We start from the raw sequence: 14,761 nt of genomic DNA, 5'->3' as shown, positions 1-14,761 counted from the left end.
GCCTCTTTACCACTGTATGGTAGTGACTTCCCACTTGGCTTCCCATTTGTCTCCTCTAGACATTGCACATAGGTGTCATTACTGCCCTTAGAGATGAAAGTCCTATCTTCCTGATCAGCCTTTGCTGATGGGTAGGGTTGGGGCCACATTTCTTTCTTTTGTGTTTAGCTATGGTAGAGTGGTTATTGTCTAAAGGTTTTCTGTGTCATGAATTGTCCCTTTCCAATTTGGATAAGAAAAAGCAGACTTTTTTTGGTGCTTCTATTTGGACTGTGCCTGTTGGCATTTCTTGGTTGGTGGCTTCTTCTCCAAGTCTAGGATATATGAAGGCAAACTAGGTAACTCAAGGAGTTCACCACTTTGTCATTTTTGGGACCTGGTTCACTAGCTTGTCTGCCTTCTCTCCTTTTTTTTAAATATATGTTATGGCTAGTGTTTTTAGTTTGGCATTTTCTTCCTCTTCTTCTTTGGCATCTTCTTCCTTGGGAGGAGTAGGGAAATGGAAGTTCCATAGCAGTTTTATAAACAACATTTTTATGTAGTTTAAAGCACTATGGTTATATTGGGCCACGTGCTTTCCAGTGGATAGAATTATGTATGGGAAAATGTTACAGGTGAATAATGCAAAGATAGGCTTACTTTGTCTATATATTTTCATCTTGAATAAGCACCATTTACATAATGTTGCTAATAATTTTTCTAATGTCAGTCCCTATCATAAACAAGCTTGTACTGTGAGGTGTTTCATTGTGATACTCTGGTATCAGAGTAGTGAAAATAGTATTCAGAAGTTTTACAACAGGGTATAATCACATTAATAAAACATAAATATTTCATAACTTATCTATAATAAAATATAAAGTATAAAGTGAAATATAAAAATATATTCAAAATAGCAACTGTAAAAAAATAGCAACTATATCATGAGTTAGAAAAAAGTATATAATAAGGAATATAGTTAATTACATAAAAATCTCAGTATAATTAATCCAATAAATGTGAGGTCTTAGTTTAGTTATTTTTTTATGAGGTCAGAACATTTAAAAGTTTGTGATTAAATTTAGCTAGGGTTTTTTTGTTTTGTTTTGTTTTTACTGTAGTTTTACCCTTTTATTTATGAAAGCCTTTTTTAAATGTCAATTTTCATTGTTAGCCATTAATAGATTTGTGTTTATCCTAGAGAACCATGGGGTAATCACAATAGATTATTTTAATTGTAATAGCTTTATAATTCTTTATTATGTTATAAACTTTAACTTTTTTGTAGGTACAGTGAAGGTGAAATTCGATTTAACTTAATGGCCATTGTGTCTGACAGAAAAATGATATATGAACAGAAGATAGCAGAATTACAAAGACAACTTGCTGAGGTTTGTGGCCATGTTTTAAAATTTTTTGTTAAACATTGATTTCTTTTTGAGAGACAGAGCACGAGTGGGGGAGGGGCAGAGAGAGGGAGACACAGAATCAGAAGCAGGCTCCGCAGAGAGCCCAAAGCAGGACTTGAACCCACAAGCAATGAGATCATGACCTGAGCCGAAGTTGGAGGCTTAACCGTCTGAGCCACGCAGGTGCCCCTTGTGGCCATGTTTTTAAGTGCAAAGTTCTAGTTTAGTTATTTCAGGGAAAGTATTCTTTATCTTCGTTTCTTGCTTTTTTGCTCCACTTTCTTTGTTCTCTTTCTTTCTCTCTCTCTCACCCTCTCTTCCTCCCTACCTCCTTCTCTTCTTTCCTTCCTTCCTGATTTAATCAAGCATCCTGGGTAGTGATTAAGAGAATGCAGTCTGGAGTCAGATTGCCTAGATTCAGCTCCTGGCTTTGCCACTTAATGGATATATGAATTGGAATATTTATTTGTGGTTCAGTTTCTTAAGGTAAAATGAAAATAGTATTTGCCTTATAAGGCCATTGTAAGGAACTGAGATGATATTCATAAGCCACTAAAAAACAGACTGACAAATATTAAATGGTATATAAGTATTAGCAATTAACTATTTAATTTCATTATATAATTAAGCAAGTTAGAATAGATTTCTCACAGAATTAATTGGGTACATTTAGATACATGTAATCTTTACTATTCTATATGATTGATTATCTTTCTGTAGTAAATATGATTGGAGAAGATAATTAGTAATAGTACCTTTTTTACATTCATTGATCCTATTCTCTTAAGAGCATATTTAAGCATATTTATTTTATAGCTGAACAAAAGATTATAGCAACACAGTATATTGCAGTAATAGATTGTTTTTAGTTAAAAATGCATATGTGTTATTGTAGAGCATAGAAATATGGAAGGTGCTACTTAGGGCTTTTGTCCCTTAATATTGCAGTTAGTAGGCTGATATTTTGTCATCAATATTAAGAGTAAAATTTGGAAATAATTATACTATGTTTATAATTTTAAAATATTTTGGATCCAAGCCTCAATCATTAGGGTATGCTGTTTCTTTTTCTTTACCCTAAGGAGGAACCCATGGATACAGATCAGGGTAATAATATGTTAAGTGCTATTCAGTCAGAGGTTGCCAAAAATCAGATGCTTATTGAAGAAGAAGTACAGAAACTAAAAAGATATAAGGTATGTTTTCTTTTTATTTGTTCCTTTATTGTTTTAATATAGAGTAGTATATTTTGTCATGAAAGTACAGTGAATACTTGATTGTTTTTCCTCATCATCACTAGTTTTCAGAATAATGCATTGGTTCCTGGGCACCCCGCAAAGGTAACTAGTAAGATTTCTTTCTTTTTAATTTTTTGAAGTGTTATTATGAACACATTTTTAACTGATTTGATGCTTCAGTTCACCGAAATTATTAATGATCAGATTATTTCATCTTTGGCCATTAGTATCCGCTTCAGGCTGTCTCCTGAGTTCTTTTGATGGGATTTTCTTCATCTCTGATAGTTTCCTTGCTTTCAATATGACAGGATGTTTCAGACTCAACCTGTAGATCTCCTGCTTCAGATTTGGATTAGCCATTTTTTCAAGAAGCTCTGTGTCCTATCGTTGGGAAATGGTATTTAGAAACCACTCTTCGGGTGCACAGTGATACCAATTGATCATTATGTCTAGTCCTTTTCAGAGCTAAGAAATACACTTTTGTTTGCTTGTTGTTTTAGTTTGAAGAGAAAATACAATGTGAATTCAGTATTAAAATTTAGAATTAAAGGACTTGGGGTGCCTGGTTTGCTCAGCATACCTGCGAGCATGTGACTCTTGATCTCAGGGTCATGAGTTCAGGCCCCATGTTGCATGTGGAGCCTACTTAAAAAAAATAGAATTAAATGGCTTTACACTTGAAAGTAACCATTTGCATCTTCTCTCTCTCTCTTTTTTTAAATGTTTATTTTGAGAGAGAGAAAGCATTTGAGTATACACACGAGTAAGGGAGGGGCAGAGAGAGAATCCCAAGTAGGCTCTGTGCTGTCAGCTCAGAGCCCCATGTGGGGCTTAATCTCATGAACCCTGAGATCATGACCTGAGCTGAAATTAAGAGTCAGATACTCAACTGACTGAGTCACCCAGGCACCCCACATCTCTTCTCTTAAGCTGAAAATCTTGATTCCTAGTAATATTAACAAAATTACTTATTTCCTTTATGCTTTATAACATGTGTATGTATAAGTAAATAATTATTTGATTTATACTATATATATAAAATGTGTATATATATTTGTAAGTATATATATGTATAAAGGTTCAGAAACAGCAATAGTAGTAGCAGTAATAACAACTGAAAAGTTTTTTCTTTTCTTAAGTTAATTTTTTTCTTAGACTATATCTCATTTTGGATATACAATCAAATTACTGTGCTTTTAAAATTATTTGAAAAAATTTTCTGTTGTATGGTTCTGTCACCAATTTGAAACACAGTTGGGTTCATTTGTTTTATTTTTCTTTTTAGTTTCTTAGGGTGTTAAAATTTTTTGATTTAAATTTATGGCAAACATATAGTTGAAAGTCAAATATAAAGCAAGGTGATCTTTAATAATGTCATTCACAATCTGATAAGCTTTTTTCAGAGAGGGTAGCAAGTGTGAAGGGAGCTTTGAATTTTGTGTGAATTTGGAAATGGTAGTTATATTATTTCGCATGTGTATCACAGTAGGAAATGCATTGTTTTTCATTTGAATCTCACTTTGCCGGCAAGGATTATCTTTTTTTTTAAATTGATTACCACAGTGTTAGCATAGTGCTCTTCACCATACTTAACAGCCTACAAGTGACTGATAAATAAAATCAATGGACCTTGAACTAATAGGATTTCTTTAGTTGGAAGTAGGGGCTGGTTCCAGAGTGTTCCAGGCAGGGAAAAGGTGGGGCCAAGTTCATGGAGACAGGGAAGTAAGGAATGAAAACTTGAATGTTTACCTTCCATTTTATGTGGTATACAAAAATAACTACCCACCACTTATGCATTCCTATGCAGGGTTATTCCGTAATTAACTAAGTTTTAATATTTACCTAGAATAAAACACAAACTTGGTTTTCAAAATCTCTCCCTGCTACATTGTTTGAGAATGCTTTGTTCAAAAAAGGTAAAAGGATTCTCCTACTGATACAAAATGAGCATGTGTTAAGATTTTATTTAATTATTAATCAATTTGAGGAATTGTAAGTTGTCACAACTAGTTCAAATGAGAAATCAAAGAAGCTCAAGTTTATGTGTAGGAATGTTGAAATGAATTTACCAAAGATGGGAACTTTTTTTCTATGGGAGAAGGGAAGTAAATTGAACCTCTACCAGACAGAATATTTAATAGCTTAGGGACAATGAAAAAGTAAAATTGGGTAACTTGGGAGGGATGTCCTAGACAATGAATAGTTTTTCTTTGAAGTACAGGTCTTTCCCTATATTACACCCTATTTTGAATAAAGTAATTCAGAGAAAAATTATTCTTGATCACAGAATAAAGCTGGTTTTATTAGGCTTTCCTGTTTATTTGCATAGTTATAGTAGCAAGTAGCAATTTAATGTATCATGTGGGCTTTCTTAAGTTTGCTTTCATAAGTTTTCATAAATAATTTTAGACTTCTAAAAGCTCCTTATTTGCTAAGCCAAGGGTAGGAAGCCACAACCCAAGAAACTCCTCATATTTTTTATTGTATTAGTCTTTATTCTCAGTGGGGATATAATCTCATTATTTCTAATATTTTTTCTTGTGAGAATGGAAGATTTTTTCCCATTCTATTGAGTAAGATGCAAAAATTACACTATTATGAACTTAGTGGAAATGTAAAGTTAGTATGGTTTGATATTTGTTTTATTTTCAGATTGAAAATATCAGAAGGAAGCATAATTATCTGCCATTCATTATGGAATTATTAAAGACTTTAGCAGAACACCAGCAGTTAATACCACTAGTAGAAAAGGTAAGTTCCTGGTGAATACTTACTAGATTTAGATTCCCCCAAAACAATGTTTGGGGGTTTTTTTGGCATGAGTAGAAGTGAAATTTGTTGAAGCATTTCGATTTTAATTTTTTTTGCTTTCTCCTATTGTTTTATATTCTAGATGAGCATTAATTCAACCTGATATTGTAAAATAAAAATAAAGAATTGCCCCAGAATCCTTAGTATTAAGAACTCAGAATGTGCCATATTAGAATAAAATTTAAAACATTTTCCTTTCTTTAAGCTGAAGGCAAACTTTTTAAAAACTTTTTAAAAAAAATATGTATTTTATTTTTATTATTTTTTTATTTTTTTAAAATTTTTATTTATTTCTAGGAGAGAGAGAGACAGCGTGAGCAGGGGAGGGTCAGAGAGAGAGGGAGTCACAGACTGAAACAGGCTCCAGGCTCTGAGCTGGCAGTCAGCACAAAGCCTGATGCGGGGCTCGAACCCACGAACCGCGAGATCATGACCTAAGTGAAAAGTCGGACGCTTAACCGACTAAGCCACCCAGGCGCCCCATAAAAAAAATATATGTATTTTAGTGTTTATTTATTTTGAGAGAGAGGCCTAATGTGATGGGCGAGGGGCAAAGAGAGAGGGAGATCTGGACTCTAACAGTCCCCTGGCTCTGAGCTGTCAGCAGAGCCCCACTCAGGACTTGAACTCATGAACTGCACTATCATGACCTGAGCCACCCAGGCGCCCCTGAAAGCAAATTTTTAATGTTAATAACTGAAATAATAGATTCTTTGTTCTTTAAGAAAAATTTGAATTATCATAGAACTTAAAACTAGAGTGGACATTGAAGGGGGAAAAACAACTATAACCTAGACTAAGAAATAGGTTTTTTTTAATTCATTCCTAAGCTAGTATTCTTTCCACTGAAGAAATTTTTAAGTTTATACTGTAAATCAGTGTTCCCGAAAGTGACCATCACTGGATACTCTTTAAAATACATGTAACCTCGCCCCTCCCCAGATATTCTGATATAAGGGAAGGAATCTTTCATAAGTCACCCCAAGTGACTAATGCAGCTGCTTTGTGTACCATGTTTTGAGAAACACTTTGAGAAGACAGTACTAGGCAAATAGAATTATGGATCATTAACTTAAGAGCAGAGCACATGGTAGGTATGTGTTTCTTATCAATTTTAAAGTATGAAGCAAAGATACCTTTCAACCTAGCTTTTTTATATCAACATAAATTTTAAATAATTGGAGATGAAAGTTAAGGTTTTTGTGTATACCTTATTACCCAGATCCTGAAACGTGTGCTTCTGCTTTTAGCACTAAGTTCACAAATTATTGCAGAAAATTGCTAAATCATCTCTCTCTCTTTTTTAAAATGTTTATTTATTTATTTTGAGAGAGGGAGAGAGAATCCCAAGCAGGCTCTACACTGTCAGCATAGAGCCCAATGCGGGGCTCGATCTCAGGAACCATGAGTTCATGATCTGAGCCAAAATCAAGGGTTGGATACATAATCAACTGAGCCACCACCCAGGGCTCCCCTCAATCTTCTCTTTTTAATATAGGTTTTCTATTCATGTATCCCAGGGTATTAAAGTTATAAAATTGTAAGATGGGAAACTGATTTTTAGATTTTCAGATTAATAACTAGGATTCTGTGATTCTCGAAAGTACCTACATACTGTGTTCTTTGTATGAAATACTATGAAATATTTCTCTATTAAAAATATTAAAATATTAATATAGACTGTTATGTTAAATCATGTTACATCAGATTCTAAGTATAGATAAATATTACTGAAAGTCAGACAACTGTTATTAGAGAAATTTAAAATGTATGTATTTGTAATTGATTCGTGAATAAACTTTCAGTGCAAATTAGAAAATGACCATTCTTGTTTGATTTTAATGACCATATATCCCCAGATTTTTTTGAAAGTGTAGTTGGAACAGCTTTTCAGCTCTTGGAACTGTAATTTCTTAGTTCACATTAGTTTGGACACAGGGTGGCGGTATATGAGTGTCTGGTGTTGGTGGAACACCAGCTTCGTGTGTTCTTATGTTTGCATCTGCTTTTTTTGAGGGGGTAGTTATTGATCTTCTACCTCTTGCCTCTTTCTTCCAACCGTTTTTTGATTAATAATATTGCATAAGCGATATTGAGGTTGCATTTTTCCTCATGTATATGCAATATCTGTTATCCCCTAAGGGATTTCCCTAAAGGAATCTGTTATCCTCTAAGGAATACCCTTTAAAGGAATTCAGATGCATTGTTTGATTAAACTTTTCGAAATTTTAAAATTATTCATCAAACATTTATCTAGCTGCAACTTTATTCCAGGACCTCTCTTAAAGTCTATAGATGTCTTCTCTCTTAAGCAGTCCATGATACAGTTGGAGAAAGGAAGAAAGAATTATAATATCGTGCTGAATAGAATTGTTCTGATAAGTGCCAGAATAAATTCATGCTGAAGATCTGGGAGGAGCACAGCATGACTCCTAAATAGCTGTGCCCCTTTAAGTTTCACATCCACAAAATTTTAAACCTGTAGTTAGAATCAGTTGCTTATTCTCTACCAATAAATCAGCTTCCTTAGGCACAGATATATTTTGTTCATGTTATTTTGAAAAAAGGAATCAATGTATCATATTGAATATAACTTTCTGCTAGTAAATGCAAATGTCACAAATGAAAAACAAAATAAAGATGAGATTTTATAATTATATACAATATGAAGGCTTTAATAGTGATAAATCCTTAATAATACTTCTAAGAAAAATTACATATAGAATTCAGAAGTGGATAAGTTGAAGTTACTAAGATATTAGTAAGCTGAAATGCTCCTCCCCTTCCCCCCACACTCCCATGCCAAAAGAATGTAAAATAAAGGAACAAAGCATAAAGGGGTAGAAGGAGTCAAACAGGGAAGATGAGGCTACTCTCGGCAGTGATGCTGAATGCCAAACCTGTCCAGGATCGGATCTCTGAGTAACTGAGACAGTTGCTTATAATCTGTGATGGCATGAAAATATTTGAGTTTGAAAATCATTTGTTTTTTTAATAAAGAAAAGAACAAGACTTTGTTCCAAGGGCATATGGCTATAATGAATTAGGTTAAGATCTTGCCTTAAAAGTATTTTTGTTATATGAGGCTTCTCCTCCTACCTGAGGAATCGAATATACATTACATAAAAACTGCTCAGGAAGTAATCTAAAAATAGGTAGTTAAAAACTTATTTAACTTATTCTTAATTTTGTCTGAGTTAATATACTTTAATATATTATGCATTATGCATCTGCATTATGTCTTTCCTCAATTATGTTATAAAGTTATGTCATAAACCAATAAATTTATTTTTGTTAATCCAACTAAACATTATGTATATTCAGAGTATATTCACAGGTCAATAAGGAAAAAGTATGTGTTTTAATTTCAAATTCTATCTGAAATTGAATTGTGTTTTCATTATTTGGAAACAGAACTTCTTTCCTAAACATTGTATACATATCAAATTACAAGTTGTGCTTGTTAACAAAATGTTCATGCAAGCAGTTTTATTTTATTTTATTTATTTATTTATTTATTTTTTTAAATGTTTTATTTATTTCTAGGAGAGAGAGAGAGACAGCGTGAGCAGGGGAGGGTCAGAGAGAGAGGGAGTCACAGACTCTGAAACAGGCTCCAGGATCTGAGCTGGCAGTCAGCACAGAGCGCGACGCGGGGCTCGAACCCACCAACCGCGACATCATGACCTAAGCGAAAGTCGGACGCTTAACCGACTAAGCCACCCAGGCGCCCCACAAGCAGTTTTATTTTATATGATACATATTTTTCCTCTTAATATTCTAAATCATAGCACTCTTATATAGTTATATAATAATTATACTACCTAATGCATTATAAATTTTTTTAAATGATGATTTATTTTTGAGAGAGCTAGAGAGAAAGGAAGACATAGAATCTGAAGCAGGCTCCAGACTCTGAGCTGTCAGCACAGAACCCATTGGGGGGCTCAGACTCATAAACTGCACGAAATCATGACCTGAGCCCAAGTTGGACACTTAACTGACTGAACCACGAGGACGCCCACACCTAATGCATTATAAAAAAATATTGTACTTGTCCTAACTACCCTATTTTTTAATCTAAGGAAGTTTTTTTTCTTAGTTGTGTAATAGCAAAACTCTAATTTATTTGTTCCTCTCTTATTCAAGTGGCATAGTGGGAAGAACATTATATTCTAGTACTCCGAATTATTTCTCAAAGTGTCATTTGGGGACCAGATAATTGGTATCACCTGAGAATTTGTTAGAAGTTTAGAACCTCAGTTATTTTTTTTTTAATCATTCTGTATTGTAACAGGGATGCCAGGTTATTGGTATGTACATTGAAAAGCACTGCTATAGAAACAGGTGTCTGACCTCTTGAAGTTTTAGTTTCTACTAGCTGTGTGACTTTGGTCAAGTTTGTTATCTGTAAGCTCTGTCTTCTTCATCTGCTGAAAATAAAATAGAATTACTGGGTTCAAGCTATATAATTGTTAGGAAGATAAATGAAATAAAGTGTGAGAGCAGTTTTTAGGTTGTATAAATAAAGTTTATCAATACTACAGGTACATAATCCTTTAGTGATATGTTAAACTCATTTGTTCAAATATGCAGAAACTAAGATTTTTTTATACTCAATTTCAATGAGAAATAGATACATATGTAAATATATTGTTTTGAAATATTTAAGAATGAGTATGATTTTATGGAATGAGTAATTATGTATTTTTAAATCATTATCGTAATACATTTTAACTTCAGATAAGAAAGAACACAAACCAAACATAATCCTTTTTTACTGAGGGTAAAGCATAACTATAATTTCCAGCAGTAGTTTGTTGCAAATCTCAAGTTAATGAAAGATAATGCTCTAGAAATCTTAAAAACAATGCATTTCAAGCCTGTTAGCTTAAGAATACCTTCTTACACAAATTTTATATGATCTAAAATGGACTTTTCAGATTTAATAGAATACTATCTTTAACTTCTAGGCAAAAGAAAAACAGAATGCAAAGAAAGCACAGGAAACCAAATGAAGAAGATGCTTTGGGATGTGTCCAGATTTCTGCTTCTGCACTTATTTTCATGGAAACCATTAAGTATAAAGAACTTTGAGCAACATCCTAATTGACTCAGTGCACGTTTGGCAATAGTATCAGTCTGTCTTGTCTTTAATGCATGGATTCGTTCCCTTCCTGCATCATGTGCATGTGGTGCGTATTAAATAAAAGCGATGTTGAGAGTGCTTGCCCAAATCCTATTATTTGACATTGGATCTGAGAACTTCTGTTGGTTCTCTGGATTTATATATATCTCTGGGTATATACCATAATGAACCTATAATTGCACAAATGATATTCTCTACCTGTAATTGTTAAAATTGATCTTAGCTCAGTTACAAGCTTAAAATTTATGAATGTCAGATGTTGATTAAGCTGGGTCTCTTGTTTCTCTTCATCATTAATGAAAAGAAAATTGGTATATGTCTTTGATATCTAAACATTTTGAGGATTTTAAAACTGAATTTTATCTTGAGAAAGTATGGTTTTAATGCAGATCATTTGAAAAAGACAAAAGTATAGTTTTTAGTGATTTTCATTGCTGCCAGTAGAAAAAGTAATAAACATCCAAATTATTTTAGCTGACTTTCTTTAAGTGTTTGGGGTTATTTATTTATTATAGAATTATTTTAAGAAGGTGTGAGTATTCTTCTAAGCAGAATTTCAGGTTAAGAACAAATGACAAATCTTCAAGATTTTTGGTGTTACTTTCAGTTTGGCAACATTTTTCAAACTGCTAAGCTGTACGTATCTTTATAAAAAAAATCAGAGGTTTGACAATTCAGGCTATCTGCTTTTTAAAAAAATACGGTGTCGTGGTGGAAGATCCTTCTATGCCAATATGAATGAAAGTGGGATAGCCAGTCGTTTCCAAGAACCATGTATAGTTAGCTGACAATGGAGTTTTTAAAATTGCTTTTGGGATTTGCTTTGTTTTTGATTCTATGAAATAATTGTATTCTTGCTCCTAATCTTTTCCAAGTTAAACTTTAAAGGAGATTTTATAAAACTTCTTTTTATAAAGGAAATTATCTTTTTTTTTCTAGATGCATTTCTGAAATTGATACATGACTTTTTAACATTTTATTATGGAGAAGTTTAAACATACGTAAGGGGACTGTGTATTCATCTTCTAGCTTCCAACACATGAGTTTTTAAAGGATTGTTTTAAAAGTTACTACATTGTGGTATTATTAAAAACTAATTTGAGAAAATCTGGCGGGAAATTGAGTAGAAAATTAATGAAATATTTTTCATACATCATTTCAGTTGAAGGTAATAAAGAAGAATTTGTAGTTTCTCATTTGTTTGTGGGTAAATATATTTTGCTTGGATACAAGCGTAATTATGGAGTATTTTCAAAGCCATGATACAATTTTAAAAAATGATTTCATAAGGATTATTTTAGGCTTATCTTGATCCTATTCAATTATTTCAACTTAATTTAATTTTGTAATGTTTTATTTAGTTTTGAGACGGAGAGAGAGACAGAGAGGTAGAGAGAGAGGGGGGAGACACAGAATCCGAAGCAAGCTCCAGGCTCTGAGCTGTCAGCACAAAGCCCAACACAAGGCTCAAACTCATGAGCCGTGAGATCATGAGCTGAGCTGAAGTCAGCCGCCCAACTGACTGAGCCACCCAGGTGCCCACAACTCAATTTATATATCCTGTTGAGTTTTTTTTTAAGATTTTTAAAATTTTTACTTAACCTCTACACCCAGTGTGGGGCTTGAACTCATAACCCTGAGATCAAAAGTCACATGCTCTCCTGACGGAGCCAACCAGGTGCCCCTATATATCCTGTTTTATAGAGGCCCAAATTTTGTAAAGCAACACAAGAAATATTCTAGTCAGTAGTATCCATTAATCAAGGCAGTGTGATTCTAGCATAGGGATTAACAAATAAATCCGTGAAATACAGGAGAGAGCCTATAAACAAACCCACATTTATATGGTTACTCGATTTTTGACAAAGGTAGCAAAGCAATCTAATAGATAAGGAAAGTCTTTTCAACAAATGAGGCCAAAACAGCTAGACATCCATGTGGAAAAAAATGAACCAAGACCTCCTCTTCTTCACAAAAATTATTTGTGATGTTTCATAGGCCTTCATGTACGAGTTAAAAATACAAAGGTTTATAGGGGAAAACATGGGTGAATATATCTTTGTGACTTGAGGATAGCCAAAGGTTTCTTAGGTTACAGAAAGCAATAACCATAAAAGATCCCAAATCAGTGTTTATAAGAATTAAAAACTTGTCATTGAAAGATGCTTTTAACAAGAGTGACTAGTATCAAATGACATTTAAAAATAGCTTTGTAAAGCTATGTTAATAGGTATAAGGATATTTTCTTATTAATCTAATTCTAATAAAATTCTTTGATAGGAGTTTCCATAGCTTAAGAACGATTTATTTTGTCTGCTTCTTTGATGACTGTTAATGCTTTGTGATCCTTCATGGTAATGTCTGAATAAAGAGATATGACTTGCCTTTGTCTGGGTCTTAAATCATGAAGCTGTTGAGTAGAGAAAATGGACAAATAAAGAGCAATCCAGAAATATATAAATGTGACTTAATGTGGAAAATTCTTAAAAAGTCTCCTTCGTTCATTTCACTTTTGACCTTTCTTTTCTAAAATCTCATTTAATGCTTCGGTAGGTGAAAGCACTTCCATTCTGTTGTGTGCCTTTTAAAATAGCTAGCCAACCGTAGGCAATATACTTTTGCTATTATAAACAAAAGAAAGCTTGCCAACAGCTGTGGCACTGGGTAGTCTCACCTCATATGTTTAGTTCCCAAGACAGCTGCCCTTTTTCTAGCAAGAGCAGTCAGCTTGACTGTGCCACTAGAATAGACAAATATTTGTTCTGAGACTGTGCACCGTGGGGACTTGCTGCCCTCTTTAGACCATGATACATACTGCTGTGTGTATATGGTGTTATATGCAGATTAATAACTTTGGCTAATCTAATTGCCCAAAACATTTCAAGATGCATTCAGAAATTACTCCTTTTTTGGGGGAGGAGGGGGGCCTGTAAGAAGATGTTGTGTCTTTTGTGGAAAAAAATGGCTTTTAAGGTTTTTCCGTTAAAAATTTTTAAAGAAAGATAAGCAAAAATAGAATTTAAATTACCCATAGTTCTACCATTTTAGTGTGATATTTTTTTCCCCATATGTGTGCATGTTTTTGTGTGTCCTCCCCGTATTCCAAAATAGATTGACGTAGTATAAATTATTTTTATTTTTTTAATTTAAATTTTAGCTAGCCAACATACAGTACAATATTGGTTTCAGGAGTAGAATTCAGTATAAATTATTTTTAGAGCAGATGATATGCAGTGTATCATTTTTGTATCACAACTTATTTGCAGGGAACAAGCCACTCCAGATGTTTGAAGAGGAATGGAGGGTATATTGGCAATTTTGAAACTACTTAGTTTCTTACAAAGTCATTGGAAGGGATGGAGGAGTAGGCTCATGTTTGGGTCTCCAGAAAGGACTCCCAGCAAAACACCTATTCCTGGCCCATCAGGGGAACTGCTAGGCCTGCAGCAGTCCCGGGGTTCACCACTGGAGTCGCTGATGTTAGGACAGGCTGAGGGAGCTATGGTCCGGGAATAAGGAATGTGGTGCGGCTATGTGTTGTGCCTATATAGACAACTATGTGTTGTCTGGTGACTATGCACTGGAACTGGAGAAAAATTCAACCTCTCCACGGCTAAGCATGCCACTCAGACTAGCTAAAGCACCAGGCCAGATGGCCTCTGCCTTACTTCTAACTTTCAAATCTTATGTTCGGTTTTCTGCAGGGGAATGTAGGAAATTAGTTTTTAGCTCTCCAGACTCTGCAGAGTAGGAAGGCAGTCTGAGAGGAGGCTGGTAAATCCACTAGATCACACATTATTACATTTTTTTACAGTAAAAATTTCTTCCTATTTACTGAAGTAAGATGTTTATTTTAGAGAAATGAGAAAATACTAAGAAAAAAATATGAAAATCAAATCTAATCCTATTACCCAGAGATAATCAGTTAGTATTATACTCACACATGTAATAGATATTTTATTTTTATGAAAGGGGGATTACAATTAAATATTTTGTTGCGTGCTTCCCCACGCCCCCCCAACTTCCTTTCATGTTAATAAGTAATGCTTGTATTACTTATTTTTTTATTTTTTAAATAGCTGCTTAGTATTCCATTATGTAGGTATGCTGTCTTTAACAGGCTCCCAGTAATGTATAAAGCATAGAAATAAAATGGGCAAACTGGACAGTTT

The 14,761-nt window shown here is 33.7% G+C and overlaps 1 protein-coding gene across 5 annotated transcripts in view; it reads left to right on the top strand.

The window, feature by feature from the left end:
* Positions 1–12,973, top strand: part of UCHL5 (ubiquitin C-terminal hydrolase L5) — a 41,956-nt gene extending 28,983 nt beyond the window's left edge. For 3 of the 5 annotated variants that reach the window (XM_077760024.1, XM_077760012.1, XM_077760032.1), the window contains 4 exons: positions 1,268–1,370; positions 2,471–2,584; positions 5,282–5,380; positions 10,414–12,973. In XM_077760024.1, coding sequence (XP_077616150.1) covers positions 1,268–1,370; positions 2,471–2,584; positions 5,282–5,380; positions 10,414–10,458 — 361 coding nt within the window. In that variant the 3' untranslated portion in view covers positions 10,459–12,973. The remainder of the gene's footprint in view (positions 1–1,267; positions 1,371–2,470; positions 2,585–5,281; positions 5,381–10,413) is intronic. The other 2 variants (XM_077760018.1, XM_077760040.1) reach the window with 1 other exon arrangement.
* Positions 12,974–14,761: the final 1,788 nt, after the last annotated feature.

Source organism: Crocuta crocuta, unplaced genomic scaffold (assembly GCF_008692635.1).
Source record: "Crocuta crocuta isolate KB4526 unplaced genomic scaffold, BGI_CrCroc_1.0 scaffold462, whole genome shotgun sequence".
NCBI lineage: Eukaryota > Metazoa > Chordata > Mammalia > Carnivora > Hyaenidae > Crocuta > Crocuta crocuta.
This window is presented reverse-complemented; position numbering and strand designations above follow the sequence as displayed.